General features: G+C 37.1%; 1 protein-coding gene across 1 annotated transcript in view; it reads right to left on the bottom strand.

Annotated features, from left to right (window-relative positions):
* Positions 1-17,532, bottom strand: part of SCAF8 (SR-related CTD associated factor 8) — an 84,559-nt gene that overhangs the window by 53,401 nt on the left and 13,626 nt on the right. Inside the window, 2 exon segments of the mRNA XM_038393724.2 lie at positions 3,624-3,668; positions 6,080-6,163. Coding sequence (XP_038249652.2) covers positions 3,624-3,668; positions 6,080-6,163 — 129 coding nt within the window.

Genomic DNA, 17,532 nt, shown 5'->3' with positions numbered 1-17,532 from the left:
TACTGCTTGGCAAAATTTCCAGCTCTAGTGTGCTGGGTGTACACACACCTAAGTGGAATTCACATCTGCATCTATTCAAGGAATAACTTGCAGAAACAAGGAAGAATGTTCCAACAGCCATTGTGGGCGGTAAGAAGAAACAGAGAAAGGGTCCAAGGGGAGGCTCTGCCCTACACACCATCGAACAGCAGCATGAGGCAGCAGAGAACACATGCGGTGCCTTGATGGGTACCGCTGAGGTAAAATTCTCCAGCAACAGTTCACTGGGTGTGTGCGCACAACCGAAATAGAATGCACATGTGCTATCATTCGAAGAAGTACCATACGTATTTCAAAATATTCCCATTAAAATATCATTAGCTTAGCATTTAGGTGAATAAATTCAGGTGAACAAATAGGTGTATCTGTCAACAATGCAAATCATAAAAAGCAAGGAAATAAGGTAAAAGTCATCCAAACATCCAATGTACACTACATCCATTAATTCCCGCTTCTCACCTCAATTACCTCTCTTCCACTACCTAGATCCCACATATTTCCATCCTTATCCTGAACAAACATCAGGTATCCTTAACTTCCAACTACATTTACCGATAAGTACATGTTTCTGCATTTGATACAAGGTTAGTATCGCTTTCATAAATTATACCATGCATAATTCTGTTTGTGGTTTTATAATACTGTATATAATCAAGTGACATTTAGTGTCACACTGTTAACTATGGCTATGAGAGGTTTTTCTGTAATGTTTATGAAAACTTTCATCAGTTTTTTTTAAATTAATTACTTTATAAGAATTACAGATTTGAAATTGACGTATGTGCACATTGGTGCATTATGTTTACCAGTCTGAGGCTGTATATCAGTTGTTCAGGATTTGAGTAGAATAAGCCTTAACTCTTATTGCCCACACTTGGTCCCAGTCTCTGTTGCTTCTCGCCTTCTGGTCCTGTTTCTAATCTGTATATTAACAGCCACACTGAACAATCACCATGTTTAAAACCAACTCCACCTCTTTTATAAATGAAAAAGGAAGTAAACATTTTAACTGAATGGAATTATTGCTGCAAACCCCTAAAATAAATTTAACTCATTTTTAACAGTGAATTAGAAATTAAGAAATGCATGCAATTAGTAAAGGAAACTAAGGTATCCAAAAAATACCTATGACTAATAGGGTTAAGGACAATAAGAAGGAATTTTTAAATATATCAGGAACAAAAGGAATCCTAGAAATGGTATATGACCCTTACTAGATGAAGACTGTAACATTTTTAATAATGATGCAATAGAGGCAGAAGTGTTCAATAAATATTTATGTATTTGAAATAAAGCTGGACAGTGTATCTATTACGTTCCTTAGACTCTGAGTTCCCTGGAGTAGAGACCACCCTTATAGCTGGAAAGTACCTGGCATATAGTGGCTACTGCCACAAATAAATTACTACTACTACTACTAATTCATGTCATACAATTACAAAAGAGTCTCTTTTTAAACAGTAACTAAGGAGGATGCTAAAAAGCATCAATTTAAAAAAAAAAAAACACTTTTTTTTTTTTTTTTTAAAGTTTTCAGGTCTGGGTAACTTGCATCCAAGAATTTTAAAAGAGTTGGCTGAGCACCTTTTGGAACATTTGAATACATTTTTATTAAATCTTGGAAAAGTGGAGAAGAGTCAGAGAACTGGAAGAAAGCCAAAGTTGTGCCAGTGTTTAAATAAAGGTAAACTGAATCTCCTGGGTAAATATAGGACAATTAGCCTGACATGGATTTCAGGCAAAATAATGGAAGGGCTGACGACTTTAATCAAAATAAGTCTCCTCAAATGAATTTAACATAATTTGTTGATAAGATTACACATCTGGTAATTGCTGATGTGATATACTTTAAACTTCTATAAGATGTATGACTTAGTAGTGCACAATATTCTGATTTAAAATTTAGTACTATGCAAAATCAATATGGCACATATGAAATTAAATAAAAACAGAGATGGAGCTCAAAATGCAATTGTTAATGGGGAATCATCAAGGGAGTTATTTCAACTGGAACACTGGCAGTGGTGGTTCTCAGTGCAATGTTATTCAATAACCTATTAATGACCTGGAAGAAAATATTAAATCAGCACTGATAAAGTCTGCAAATGAAATATAAGGTAGGGTTGTAAGGAATGACAAGGACAGTTCACTGATACAAGGAGAGAAATGGATTGCTTTGTAAACTGAACATAATGAAAAAATAAACATTTTAACACAGCCAATGTAAGGTCTTATACATCTAAGGGACTGTCTACATGAGGACGTGAATGCACTATGAGGTGGACTTTGAATTTAAAGCCCAATAGCTATACCACACTAACTCCACACATGACGCTCTAATACAGGGATCGGCAACCTTTCAGAAGCGATGTGCCGAGTCTTCATTTATTCACTTTAATTTAAGGTTTCATGTGCCAGTAATACATTTTAACGTTTTTAGAAGGTCTCTTTCTATAAGTCTTTAATATATAACTAAACTATTGTTGTATGTAAAGTAAATAGGGTTTTTAAAATGTTTAAGAAGCATCATTTAAAATTAAATTAAAATGCAGAGCCCACCGGAACGGTGGTCAGGACCTGGGCAGTGAGAGTGCCACTGAAAATCAGCTCGCGTGCCCACGCCTTTGGCAAGCGTGCCACAGGTTGCCTATCCCTGCTCTAATACTACACTAAAGTACCATTGTTAAATTTAGTATAGTCCACAAGAATGACTTGTGCTCTGGAAAACATGCCTTATAATGAAAGACTTTAGGAGCTTAATATACTTATTAGAGAAGGTTAAGAGGTAATTTGATCACAATGCATATCTATCAGGCAGAAGATATCTTATACTACAAAGTTCTCATGATTTAGACAAAGGCATAACAAGATCCAACGACAGAAACCTGAATACAGAAAAATTCAACCTGGGACTAAGATGAAAATTTTTAACACTAGGGTAATTAACCATTGGAAAAGTTTACCAAATGATGTAGTAAATTCTCCAGCACTTGGAACCTTTAAATCAAGATTGTATGTCTTTCTAAAAGCTCCAGTTCAAACACAAATTACTGAGTTCAATGCAGGAATCATTGAGTGAAGTTCTATGGCCTGTGTTATACAAGCCAAACTAGATGATGACAGCTGTCCCCTTCTAAACTTTATAATCTATGGAAAATATTAGCAGGAAATCATGGGAAGCTGTAATACATGAAACTCTTCTTTGTTTAAACTGACTAATTTTCAAGTTGACAGCATCCCTTTAACTCTACATAAACACACAAACAAAATTAATCCAAATTCTGAAGATAACTGATCTAGAAAAGAAGAGTAATACTTTAATAATCTTATCTCTGTACTCATTCAGGCAACAATTTCATCTTACATATACCACCAACTTATTTTCCAGTCAAGAGGACTATCTTATTTATCCAGAATTTTTGCATGACTGATATTCCACTGAATTTTATAATGCACACAAAATATTTATCTGTTTATATACACACACATCACAAAAAAATCTCTTCTCATTTATATTTCAAATAGTAGAATATTAAGTCCTGGCTTATATCTGTATGTTAATACAATATGCTCAAGTTACATACCTTTTGAATGAATTTCTCAACACTCTGTACAACATGTTTGTAGAACTAAAAAATAAGGAGATATTTTTAGAGTAGGGAATCAGAAAAAAATGCTTATACATATCTGACCTCCAATATTATTTGAATATACAGTTCTGTCAACTTGACTTAATTTCTACTGTAAATGTTTATTGCTACAGAAGTAGGAGAAAGGCAAAATTCCTGAAAAGCTACTGTTATTTTGTTGTAAGGACCTAAAGGAAAAGTTAGACCTATTGCATATAATTCATGCACTAATATCATGCCATTGATCTATATTTTATAAACACTTTAAAATTTGCATTTCCCAATCTAAGAGAGAAAATGAGTAAACGAGGATCTTATCAAGTGTCCATTTTCTTCAAAATAAATTATTCAGAAAAAGTTGCCGTAGTTCATTGCACTTGTTAGAACATCCTATACCAGTGAACATTTCTATCCAAATCACATTGCAAACTCAGAAACATATGGTGAATTTCTGTGTTACACCTCCAGGGGTTGCAATCCAGAATGCACTGCTCGGGGCGGGGGGGGGGGGGGGGGGGAAAGGCGGCAGTTTCTCTAATTTATGGCTGCCTCCTGACTTTTGTACACAGGCAGCTCTGCAGCCCGGAGCAACCAAGAACTCTGTAATGCTCAGTGTGTGACAGAGATTCCCCCTCTGATCATACTTAGAGTTATAAAAGAGTTCTAAGTCCATTACAAAATATGGATTTCCATGTGGTATAACACAAACACCGACAGTGGGTTGCTATTGTTGTGTTGTTTTTTAATTATAACATTACTTTTTATTATATCATTTGGCATTAATTATGTGCTCTTCTTCAGGTGTAGGAAACGCACTCAGCGAAAAGTCACATTTCCAAGACCTGAAGAAGAGCTCTGTGTAAGCTGGAAAGCTTGTCTCTCTGACCAATAGAAGTTGGTCCAAAAAAAGATGCTATCTAACCTATCAAGTATTGTTATTACTTAGTTCAGCAGCTATTATGTGGTGCATCACACAAACTGCTGTTTGATCAAATTTTGCAGCATTTCTGGTACACTGCAAACCATACTTTACATAGCGCTCTTACTTCTTCCTCAATCTCCACCTGTTCGTTCCATTCCCCTGCTGTCATGCCACTACCTCCCTCTTATTGCCTAACTCCCTAGTTCAGGTGCCAGTACTTTCCCTGACACCAAAACACCTCGGAATACTCCAGAGTAAAAATTTAGGTGCCAAGGCTTAATGTCTTCCTTGGTTTTATACTCTCCATTTTTTTTTCCTCCCATTTTCCATTCTTAACTGCATAACCTGCGTCTTTTCCTCCATTTTTCAACGCTGTTATCTAATTTTTTTTTCATTTAGGGATGTAAAATCTTACTCATATACTAACAGTTCTATAATTTGTATTCAATTAACATGAAAAATAAAACCCCACAAATGCTGAATACTGAATATGTGAGAAAGAAAGACCTTAGCTTGACTCTTAGGGCAGGTCTACACTACAGGGCTAAGTCGACCTAAGTTATGCAACTCCAGCTATGAGAATAACTTAGCTGGAGTTGACATACCTTAGTTCGACTTACTGTGGTGTATACACTGTGCGGTGTCCACACCACAAAGTATTTTAGAATTCTATAGCCATAAAAAAGAGGGTATAATTGTGACTATTACACAACCTTAAAGTGCACTTCTATTCAGGGGTGCTGGAACAATTTATGTAGTGGAGGTGCTGAGATCCATTGAACCAAACTGTAAACTTTGTATATAATGGAAACTACTTCAAGCCAGGTGGTGCAGCACCTATGCTTCTATTCTGAAAATATAAAGGTGGCTTTGTGGGTTTTGATCTTTATTGTATTTCACACATCCCAGAGCAAATTTGCAATTAAAAAGTAGAAAAAAAATCTTTAACTTCTAGACCTGCACACTCATGTTAGGCTCTAAGGGCTTGTCTCCCCTTACCGCGGATCGACACTGCAGCAATCAATCCACCAGGGATCAATTTAGCGGCTCCAGTGAAGACCCACTAAATTCATCACCGATCATTCTCCCGTCAACTCCGGTACTCCTCCGGACCGACAAGCATAAGGTAAGTCGACCCAGCACAGTGTAGACACCGCAGTAAGTCGAACTGAGGTATGTCAACTCCAGCTAAGTTATTCTCATAGCTGGAGTTGCATAACTTAGGTCAACTTAGCCCCGTAGTGTAGACCTGCCCTAAGAGTCAAGCTAAGGTCTTTCTTTCTCACATATCACCACCAGTAACAAAAAATTTTAAGCCAAAACTGACAGCTAAACCTGTAAAATCCCATTACTTATCATACCTGCCCATAACTTGGAGAAGACATACAGAACGAAAAAAAGTTATTAGCAAATTCTGCATTTTATCAGGTTATTTAAGAAGTAAAAATAGCAGTAACTGAAGGGAAATAAAAAACAGTCAATTCCTTACCTTTATAGCCTTGATTGCTGCCTTAGTGATCTGTGTCATTTTAGCCTTAGAAATAGGTGGTTTGTATTCATTTAGCGAGTACAACTGGGGAAAAAAAGGCAAGAGCTTTGTAAGAAGAAAGGAAAGATTTCACCAATCTCAATGGGAAGTTAATGTTGAACATTTATGCCTGTGTGCATTCCACACTCACCCTGAAGGGGATAACATAGGCCAGATAGGTTAATTGGCCTACTAGGCTGCAAAGGGATGAGGAGGGAGACATTTAGGCTGAGAGGAAAGACCTAATCAAGGGAGGCTCACCTGTGCAGGAGCAGACAGCTCATCTATAAAGCGAGGGAGCTGGTAGCAGAAAGTCACTTTCTCTGGGAGGAAGAAGAGGAAGGAATTTGGAACCAAAAAGAGGGCTTTGGCTAGAAGAATGGATAATACGAACCTGGGATAGGCAAGGTAGAAACTAGTCCAGGGGAGTGGCAGGAAGGTTTGTGGCTGTCCAGATCCTCGCTGCTGAATACAGAGCCCTGGATCGGAACCCTGAGTAGAGGGCAGGCCTGGGTTCACTTTGTGCCACTCACTCAATGATTGGTACAATCTGGGCAGAGAACTTGGAGGCTGTCTGGGACCATGCATTCTACCCATGGAGGGAGTGGCCCAGCCAGGACAGACAATTTAAGGACCACCTGGGACGGTGAGGAAGACGCTGATAGTACACTGTAAGGAGAGGACTACTGTGACTTGGCTGGAGGGCTAAACCATGAAGCTGAGGCAAAACAGCTCCTGAGGAGCAAGAGAGGAACCACAAGAAGGGAGCATCAGGCTGAAAGAGCTAATCCCCAGAGCAGCCAGAAGGACGTGCCACCCAGCAGGACGTGCCATCGAGTAAAGCATCCAGTTAAAGCCCCTTAAAAAAATATCAGAGTTAAATTTCAAATAATTTAGGCATGCAATTGTATGCCTCATTTGAGCATGCAGTTACACAATTTAATCAGGTAACTACATATACAGTGAATCATGCTTCACTGAGTGATACTATATTCAATAGTAACTTTAATAATTAGAACATTGTTGGTAGTGATCCAACAAAACAGGGCTCATCAGAGGTTTGCTGTGGATTGAGGTCAGTATGTAATCCTAATTTTGTAGTCATGACTGACGGACCATAATTAAAAATATAATTCATCCCTCTCCCCTGAACAAGTTGGACATCCACACTCCAAAGCCATTTACTTGCTGTGAAAGCCTCAAGCTATTCATAGTTAACTGTCTCTACATTCATTTTCTTTTCTTCTTTTTCCCATACTCTCTGTGCTACCAGATGTAAGCTAGTCAGACATTGTGATTTTTTTATACTTGTACTAGCAGATCCGGAGCCAAGCCAGAAATAGAATGCCAAACCAGAATGCTTTACAACTGGCTTAAACTGTGACCTAGAATCAATCTACAATATATCAGCTCTTCTTTCAATTTACACATCTATTTACAGTTAGTCAGCCTGCCTCAATGTTTTATATGAAAAAAATAATTTAAAGAATGTTAAGGTTGCAAAGTCTAGCACTCAAAAGCCAAGAAATGGCTGCATCAAAGTTGCCTGTGCAAACTTAATTTGCTCCCTTTGTACATATGCATTGTGGTCTTCAGTTGCACGATCATTTCTTATTTCTTTTGGATGTAACTTTCTACGTTTCTTTAATAACTTTAAAATTCAAAAACAAAAATTCCATCATGTGGAATCATACCGATTCCCCCCACAGAGGTCATCAGAAAGACTGGAATCTTTAGACCCAAGAAAAGTCCTCTCCTCCTTGAGCTACTGGAGAAAAAATCGGAGTAATAACAGGAAGAGTGTCTATGTGGCCCTACCACTAGAAAAGAATAGAGACACACTGCTGGTAGGTTTCATAGCTATTTACTGGACAGCAAAGGAATTTAGAGACTCAAGAATCTTGGATTCAACTCAAGGTTCTAAAGGGAAGAGAGTTCTCTAGTGGTTAGACCCTTGTGTCCATGTCTCCCTCATGCCTCTCCCTGTCCCCTTCTGTTCTCACTCAACTCCTGCCCATCCCACCCTACTGGTGTCTCTCCCTTGGCTCCTTCCAACCCCCCACTCAATTCACTAAAGCCATAAATTCATACAATTGTACCCAAAGTTTGATACAGTTCATATTTTCTGTTTTAGATTATGTAACATCAGAGAAATGAAAAGGTGCCCTGAAAAGTGCTTCTCTCATGCCAACAGCCAAATTCAAAGTTGTATCTCTCTTGCGATAGTTGGGTGCGTTGTCAACAAATGCATCTGCAGCTGCATTTGTTATGCTGTTCTAGCCGTTATTAACACCAGCTGTTCCACACAAAAAACCCCCACAAATCCTGAACTCAATTCTTTCCAGATAAGGAAAAAAGGATTTTGAACTATTTTTCCTTAAATACTTATATAAAGTTTAAGTCTGCACTTTAAAACACACTTTGTTTTGATAATAGACTATAATTTAGACAACTGGTGTATTATGTCCCCAATGTACTGTCTAACAGATTGCAAGTCTTCTGGAGCAAGAAAATTATTTTCCTCTCTGTGTAGTTCAGCACAAGGGACGCACACAGCCCCATGATACAATTTTACCAAGATTAATTAAGGTAGCAATTGTTTGTTGTTTAATATGTTCTGTTCTATTCTTTATAAACGACTTGAAAACTAAGCTTTATATTCCATTCAACTAGGAGTATTTCACAAGAGTCAGCAGCCCAGTATTATTCAAATAAAAGAGGGATAATGTAACCAGCGCCACTTTAATCTTTACTACAGAAGTGTCTTAACTTACATAGCAGCCTTCCTAAATGGTTGTTGGCAGCATGTGTGATCTTAGTTATATTTATGCCAAGCTGAGATATTATGCCATCAACACACAACTGGGAATGCTGCTCTAACTGTTCTACTCAGACAGCACAATTCTCTGTTATGTTGCTCTAACTGCCCTGCTTGGATGTAGGTTCAGTCCTAAGACTCTTGGCAAGTCTCCAGTGTGGTACTTCATTGGTCAAAGTTTAGTTGTTCTTGGCTAAAAGGTTAAAATGCATTGATGTCAAATATTTGGCTGCCAACAAATTATAGTCTACTGAACTATAGTATTATTAGAAGGAAAAATACTTATCTTAATAGAAAAAAATTATTAGTTATCTTTACTTCCAAGTCTTGTGGATGTCTTCTATTCTGATAACCTCTGAGAATCAGTCTTTTCCTTAGAAACAATACATTTTACAACTTCTCTCTCTTGAATACATACCCATAACCAGGGTGGATAAAAATATCAATGATTTAAAAAAAAAATCGGATTTTTTTAAATTTAAAATCAGGTTTTTTTTATAAAATGCTTTTTTGAGGAAAAACCGATCTAAAAATAGTTGTAATTAAGATATCTTTGAGCTATAATGTATCTCATAATGGAACAGGGATTATAAATTATAATTCTATAGTATGAGACAATATATTCAAGTAATGTTTAAGAAAAGTTTTGTACATGCGTTCCAACAGTTCACAGATTAAGGACCCAATCTTATGGGGTTCCAGTGGCTTCTGTATAGATTTAGGTTAATCTTTTTAGCTACCCAAAGGGACTCAGTGCTCAGTTTAGAAGATACCATCAGAGAAGCTTAGTTTTGAAGTTCTCAAACTGTGGATTTGTGTCTCCAGAGATAACATACTTATTAACCGCAAACATGTTTATAAATAAATAAATAACATATAGAAGTGAGAAATAACAGACCTCTACCCTATTGTCCCTCTGCAAATTTGTGTACATAGAGTCAATCCCTTACCTCCCTCTAAAAGTGCAAAGTTTCAAAAAAGTTCGATGAATAGAAGATTGTTGGGGGTGGAATAGATCTGGACAAGTCTGGAGATAAATATGAGCAGGGAGGTACAGGCAGTAGAAACAATAGTGCAACTGTTTGAGTGGCATATGCCAGAAGTCTTGAGGTCTTTCTGAGTGTAGCCTTCATTTATTTGAGATCTACCATACCATTCTCTCACTAGAAAGGAAAACCTATAATGGTAGCAGGCCGTAAGAGAGACCCAGTTTGGGAATATTTTAATGAAGTTCCTCTACCTGTGGGTAAGACAGGCATATGTGCAAAACATAAACAGTGCAACAAAGAAATGCAAGGCCTGGGTTGCCTGAATGAAAAAACATCATGAGAAGTGTTCCTGCACAGGAGGAAGCTGCACTGAAGATGATGAAAGGAACATGTCTGAACTAGCAGGATCTTCAGGTTGGTAAACTTTTTTATTTCATACTTCTTTCTTAAGGACTGCCTGTCTTCCTTCTAGACTATTCTTGAATTCTCATGTTTGAGCAAAAAATATAGTTGTTACTCTATGGTACTATCATTTTAGATGCAGTTTTGATAAAAAATAAATAGCTGAAATAGGCAGATCTTCCTTTTACAATTTCACCTTTAAAGTAGTACAGAGTGTCAGTGAATGCAATGAGTAATACTAAATGAGCAGTATGGTAATAATAATTAAAATGACTGCATTGACTTATTTTGTTTAGGAGAATCCATCCTCAACACACAGGATTCTGAAGACTATCCATCTTCAAGATCACTATCATTTTCTATAGTTTCTAGAATTATCTGCCAATGATAACCTTAGAGACTAACGAATTTATTTGGGCATAATAAATTTGTTAGTCTCTAAAGTGCCACAATTACTTTTTTTTTTCTGATAGACACTAACACGACTACCACTCTGAAACCTGCCAATGATAGTGTTTCAGTCACATCATGTATGTCACATAGCCACAGTATATCACCTGTTGCAAAAAGAAAAAAAAAAACCTCTATTATTCAGAAACAACCATAGATACATTTGTGATAAGAACTAGCAAATTACAAAAAGAGGTAACTGATGAAAAAACTGCCCGGTTTGTTTATGCAACAAACTCTCCTTTCCATATGATTGAGAACCCACACTTCATTAACATGGTTCAGTCATTAAGACCAGGATACAGTCCACCCAACAGAACAAATGTCGCAGGCAAATTACTGGATAAAGTGTATGAAAGAGAAATTGAGCAGTGTGCAGAAGGTCTAGAGGGTGAAATTGTTAACCTGAGTCTTGATGGGTGGAGCAATGTCCACAATGATCCTATTGTATGCGCTTGTGAGAAAACAGAAGAAGGGAATGTCTTCCTTAGAGAAACAATTGATACATCAGGAAATGCACACACAGCAGAATACTTACAGGAAGTAGCGGTAAAAAGCTATAACAAACTGTGAAAAAAAAATTCAATTCTCTAGTACACAGCTTGGTCACAGACAATATTGCAAATGTATCCAAGATGAGAAGAAAATTTAGAAAAGATTCCCAAGCTAATAACATACAGTTGCAGTGCTCATTTCATGCACCTCCTAGCCAAAGACTTCAGTGTTCCAGAAATAAAGCCTAATGTTGTTGAAATTGCAAAATACTTCCGTAACAACCACTTTGCAGCAGCTGCTCTGAAAAAAGTGGGAGGAACCAAGCTAACTCTCCCACAAGTTGTGCAATGGAACTCAAAATGGACTGTTTTGAGCACTATATCAAAAACTGGCCTAATCTGATGAGAGTTTGTGAACAAAATCGTGAAAAAATAGATGACCCTGTCACAGCCAACATTCTCAACATTGGGCTTAAGAGAAATGCTGAACACATGCTGATTACCCTGAAGCCTATTTCTGTAGCCTTGAACAAAACACAGGGAAATAACTGTTTTATTGCCGACTCTGTTGAAATTTGGAAGGAACTGAGTGAGATCTTAAAAAGAGAAATATGCAATGACAGTGTTAAATTACAAGCATTAAAAAACTGAATGGGACAAGCACTATCTCCAGCTCATTTTCTTGCAAATATTCTCAATACTCGGTACCAGGGTCAAACCTTAACTGCTGAAGAAGAGGATTTGGCAATGACATGGACATGCAGCAATCATCCCTCCATAATGCCAACTATAATAAACTTCAGAGCTAAGGGTGAACCATTCAAGAAATATGTTTGCTGATGATGTTTTAATTTAAAGAAAGTCACACCAGTGAACTGGTAGAAGTCACTTAAGCACTTGGATTCAGAGATTGTTGAAGTGATAACCTCACTTTTAACAGCAGTAGCTTCTTCTGCCGGTTTAGAAAGAATAATGTCTTCCTTTGGACCAATTCATTCCAAATTGAGAAATCGTTTGGGACCTGAAAAAGCAGGAAAACTTGTTTTTCTTTTCCAGATTATGAACACACAGGAAAATGAAGGTGAAGATGACTGAGTTAGCTTCAGAAGCCAATATTTTAAGTTTATCATGTTGACCTGGCTGACACAGTCGATTTAATTTTTGTTTTTAATATTTCATTTAACTATTTTAGTTAAAAACAATTAACAAAAACAAACCTGATTTTAAAAAACTTGAATATTTAATTAAATTAAAAAATTCATATGCTTGTTTTGTTAAAATATTATATGCTTGCTGTTGAAGAAAAAAATCCAGAATACATAACATTGTTTTAGTTAAATAAAACAATTTAAATGTCTGTCTGGTGATGTTCTCCTCCTAATACAGGATGGCAAGAAAATCCTCTAAATATTAATGATTAATCTGTTGAATTGGAGATAGTTCACCTGCCAATGACTTCATAAATATCCGCTTCAAATTACCTTTGGTAAATTAAATAACCAAACAATCATTCATTTTCTGATATAGCTGTAAAACTAATCTGAAAAGTTTTCACAATAAATCACTTCAAAAATGTATAGTGTGTACCTTCTAAAAATGAAACCTACCGCTATCTCTGAGTTGGAAGAATATGAATTAAGGTTATAACAACCAACGAGAATGCACTTTTATGTAGAAATCCATGATTAAATAGAGTCTTCCTGACTAGTAATTTAAATCAATTTGATTTAAATCAAATCCACCCTCCCCATAACTCTGGTCAACTGCCTTTGACTTTACTGACAACAGACAAATTGTTACCTATTCTATGTTGTATTTTACTTAATAGGCAAATAAGTTAATCTTATTTTTCTATATGATGATATTTACGTGTCATTAAAATCATAGCTTTTTCATGTCAAAACAGAGAATACAAAATAGAGGCTACGTGTGAAAATTTTGGTTTATCCATTTTGACTCAAGCTTTTTAGATGTCATGCTGAAAATCTTTTCAATTTTTGTGGCTTCCACAAAACTGACAAGAATCGGATCAATTTTAGTTTAGGTGTTTCTTGAGAAAGCAGCACAGGCAAGCAATGAGCACGTTCACTGCGTAGGACTCAAAATGGAACATGAAGGAGGAGTAGAATAATGGGAACCCCCCCACCATATATAACCAACCCAGCTGGATTCCTGGTAATTGGCTCCTGGAACCTCAGCCCCCACCTGACACTAAACCCTAGGCCAGGATACTCAAGCCCTTACACTCTTTTATGCATTTGTTGGGACGTATGACAATGGACAGAGTTTGAGTGGTAGCCTTGAAGATGAGAAATAACAGTTTCAAATTCAAACTAATTCAAAGAATACACACAATGTGTATTTAAAGAACTCACCTCCACAGGAAGTCATTAATACAAAGAATTTAGAAATATTCAAAAAGCGATTAGACATTTATATGGAAAACAAGAATACCCAAAGTTATAGTTAACAGGAATAAAATTTTTGGAAGGCATATGCTTCAGGGCTTAAGCACGAAACCTCACGTCTGGTGTAGATTATCCCACATCTGCCTACTTCACGGTTCTTACATATTCCTCTGAAGTTATCTGGTGTTGATCATTGATCCACTATGGCAATTCCTACAACTTATTTTAAATTACATATCATATTTAAAAAGTTTATGTGCAGAAGGCCAAATTAGCACTTGTTAGGCATATGTTGTATGGCACTAGGCCGCTAAAAGGATTAATTTCTTACATATTTCAACACTCCTGGAAAAATCACATCCAGTTATATGAACAGATGAAAAAATCACTTCTTCTCTGGTCTTTCAACACACATGTAGTTGGTAAGAAATATGAATGGAGCCAAGAAACCTCATTGTCAGTCAGTGCTTTTTAATATTTTTCTAGCAAACTTCTACTAAGTGTAACACTGCAAATATGTGCAGAGATTCTTTCCCCCCCTAGAAAAGAATAAGTTGCCAAACATGTCTTGAAAAGTCCACTCATCTACTCCCTAGTGATTGGTGGGGATTAGACCATTAATGCCTGAAGAATTAAAGCTTTCATTTTTTAAAAAAAAAGTGCCAAGTCATTATGGCTGCAAAGATAACCTTCCAAATATGAAACAATGAAGTGATGTATTCTCAAGTCTTCAGACAGCACCAGTGCCTCTGTTACTATCAGCAGCAGAGTGAAATTAACAAGACACCAATTATCTGTTTTTGTTCGGATTTGTGTGCGCGCGGCAGTGAAATTTTAAGTCATGTTAATTTCATTCTGCTGCTGCTGTTTGAGAATATAATAAGCAACACCCAGAAACTGGAGCCATTTGCAGATGAGAACTATTTCCCCATCTGCACAAAGGCTGGTGGAATTATTTATTTGCAGTGGGGATGGCCCCAAGGATTCCAGTCATGGACCAGGACCTCATTGCTGTACGCACCATTCAAATGTTAAAGTACAGATCCACAAAAATCTGCATGTTAGGAGCTGAAAGGGAATAATGTAGCAGATGCCCCTTCCCCTCATGTTTCTTCTGTTCTGGGTTTGGGATGGAGAGAAAGAGGTACAATTTTCCATCAGCCATAGAGGGGCAAAGGAAGGGAAGTTTCAAGTGTACCACAGGCCTGCTAGTAAATGCCTGATATAAACAAAAAAACCCACACAAAACAAAAAAAAGGGCATGAGAGCAGCACCCAGGGACTACATTCCAACACCCTCTATCCTCCCAGTAGCTGCCTTCAAACACAGCAGATATGTAACCCTCAATGAAAAAATACTTTCATAAGCATGGTAAATTATGTTCATAATTTGATATAAAATCCGTGTCAAACACTATATACTGAATATTAAGTAGATATTTTCCTTTTTAGCCGTGCGTTTAATTCCATCTGAAAATACATGCATTGAAAAACTGAGAAACATGTCTCATATATACTCCTTGCATTTCAGCCCACCCCTACTTTTATCTTATTTTATACTTTTCTTTTTAAATGTAAGATCAGAATCCACATTTTAACTGAGTGTGTGTGGAATGTGGAATAGGACAGATAAGATATAGAGCAGAGGTTCCCAAACAGTGGTACGCGAGATATCTCTCAGGGATACGTGGTAGAAATTGTGTAACAGTGGATTTGCTTATTATTTTATTTATTGCATTTTCATAATAGGCTACTCGGACAAAGCTTTAGAACTCTGCGGGAATTTGTTATATAAAATACAGCAGCTATTTTACTTAAAGATGTATCAGTAAGACCACAGATAAACAGAGACATTGACATACAGAGCCCTCACCTCCAATCTCCGTATAGCATGGGTTCAGTTGTCCAGTAACTGTCCAATCTAACTGAGCTCAGAATTTAGTCAAGGGTTTTTTTCAGTTGTATATGTCTCACTATAACTTTATCTATACATAAACAGTGAAATGTGGAGAGATGGCTAAAGACAGGTAGTGTTAAGAACAAGACACAACGTATCAGTGATGAGAAGGGTAGGGGTACGTAGGCAGCTGAAGATCTGCAAAGGAGTACCCAATAAGAAAAGTTTGGGAACCTCTGATGTAGAGCTTGTAACCCACTCTCCAACCTTTCAGACAGCATGGAAAGAGATCAAGGTGGTTTGGCAAGTTCCCCGCTGGATCTTTTTGACCACGCATTTCTAATGCCATATTTTTTTAAGAAATAGCATGAACTCTGGTTCACACAGCTTCAAAGAGTGTGGACTTTTTATTTGAATGTGCAACTCAGTGATTACATGTTCATATTAACTGCACCAGGACAGTTCAGGGTGCTCTGATCAAAATCAAGGCAATTTAAATGATCGATTTTAATCATTGATAGATTTTTAAGGCCAGAAAGGACCATTAGATCATCTAATCTGACCTCCTATATCTCACAGGCCACAGATTTTTACCCAGTTACTTCTATATTGAGCTCAATAACTTGTGTTTGGCTAAAGAATATCTTCCAAAAAGGCAGCAGAACACACTATTTCCTTGGTAGTTTGGTTCAATGGTTAATCAAACTCACTTTTGAAAATGAATGCCTGATTTCTAACAGGATTTGCTTGGCTTCAATTTGCAGCCATTGGCTTTTGTTATACCTTTCTCTGTTAGATTTCAGACCACGTTAGTAATTTCTCCACATGAAGGTACACACTGTAATCAAGTCACCGCTCAATCTCCCTTTTTGATAAACTAAATAGATTAAGCTCAACTCTTTTACTGTAAGGCATTTATCCCAGCCCTCAAATAGTTTTCGTGGCTCATTTCTGCATCCTCTCCAATTTTTCAACATAAATTTCAAAATGTGGACATGAGAACTATGTACAGTATTCTATCATCAGTCTCACCAATGCCATATATAGCGGGAAAATAATCTCCCTACTCCGCTGTTTATACATCCAAGGCTCGCATTAAACCTTTTTTGCTACAGCATTGCACCAGGAACTCATGTTCAGTTCATGCTCAAAATGAGTTGCTTTCTCACTATGACTCCTAAATCCTTTTCAGAGTTACTGTTTTCTAGGATACGGTCCCCCCATTCTGTAGGGACAGTCTACAGTCTTTGTTCCTAGATTAGGACTGTCAATTAAACACAGTTAACGCAAACAATTAATGCAAAACAAATTAACTTGGTTAAAAAATAGTCATGACTAATCGCAGTTTTAATTGCGCTGTGAAACAGAATACCAATTTACATTTATTATAAATATTTTTGGATTTTTTTTTGCGTTTTCAGATATGTTGATTTCAATTACAACACAGAATACAAAGTGTATGGTGCTCACTTTATATTATTTTTATTAAATATTTGCACTGGAAAAAAGATAAAATAAATGTTATTTTTTAATTCACGTCATACAAGTACTATAGTGCAATCTCTATTTTAAAAGTTCAACTTACAAATGTAGAATTATTTTTTTCATACCTGCACTCAAAAACAAAACAATGTAAAACTCTTACTCTCAGGGGAATTCTGTGCCATTGTGTGCCTGCATAATTAATGAGCAGTGCATATCTTAAATTTTTTGCACAGGAAAAAAGATTCTGCCAGAAAGTTGCTGCAGTTCCGCCTTTTGCCCACCGGAGGGTACTGTGGTGATAGAACAGAGCAGCAGCTCCTGGCCAGCTAGGGAAGAGAGAGATAGCATGGGGCTGTTGGGGGGGGGGGGTGTCAGACAGAGGTTTCATAAGGGCTAGTGGGGAAGGACAGACTTGGGCAGGGTCTGAATGGGAGTGGAGGTGCAGGGTCACACTGGAACAGGGGAGGAGGTG

The sequence above is a fragment of the Dermochelys coriacea genome, chromosome 3 (assembly GCF_009764565.3).
Source record: "Dermochelys coriacea isolate rDerCor1 chromosome 3, rDerCor1.pri.v4, whole genome shotgun sequence".
Lineage (NCBI taxonomy): Eukaryota > Metazoa > Chordata > Testudines > Dermochelyidae > Dermochelys > Dermochelys coriacea.
The sequence above is the reverse complement of the archived record's forward strand: the minus strand, read 5'-3'. Positions and strand labels throughout refer to the sequence as shown.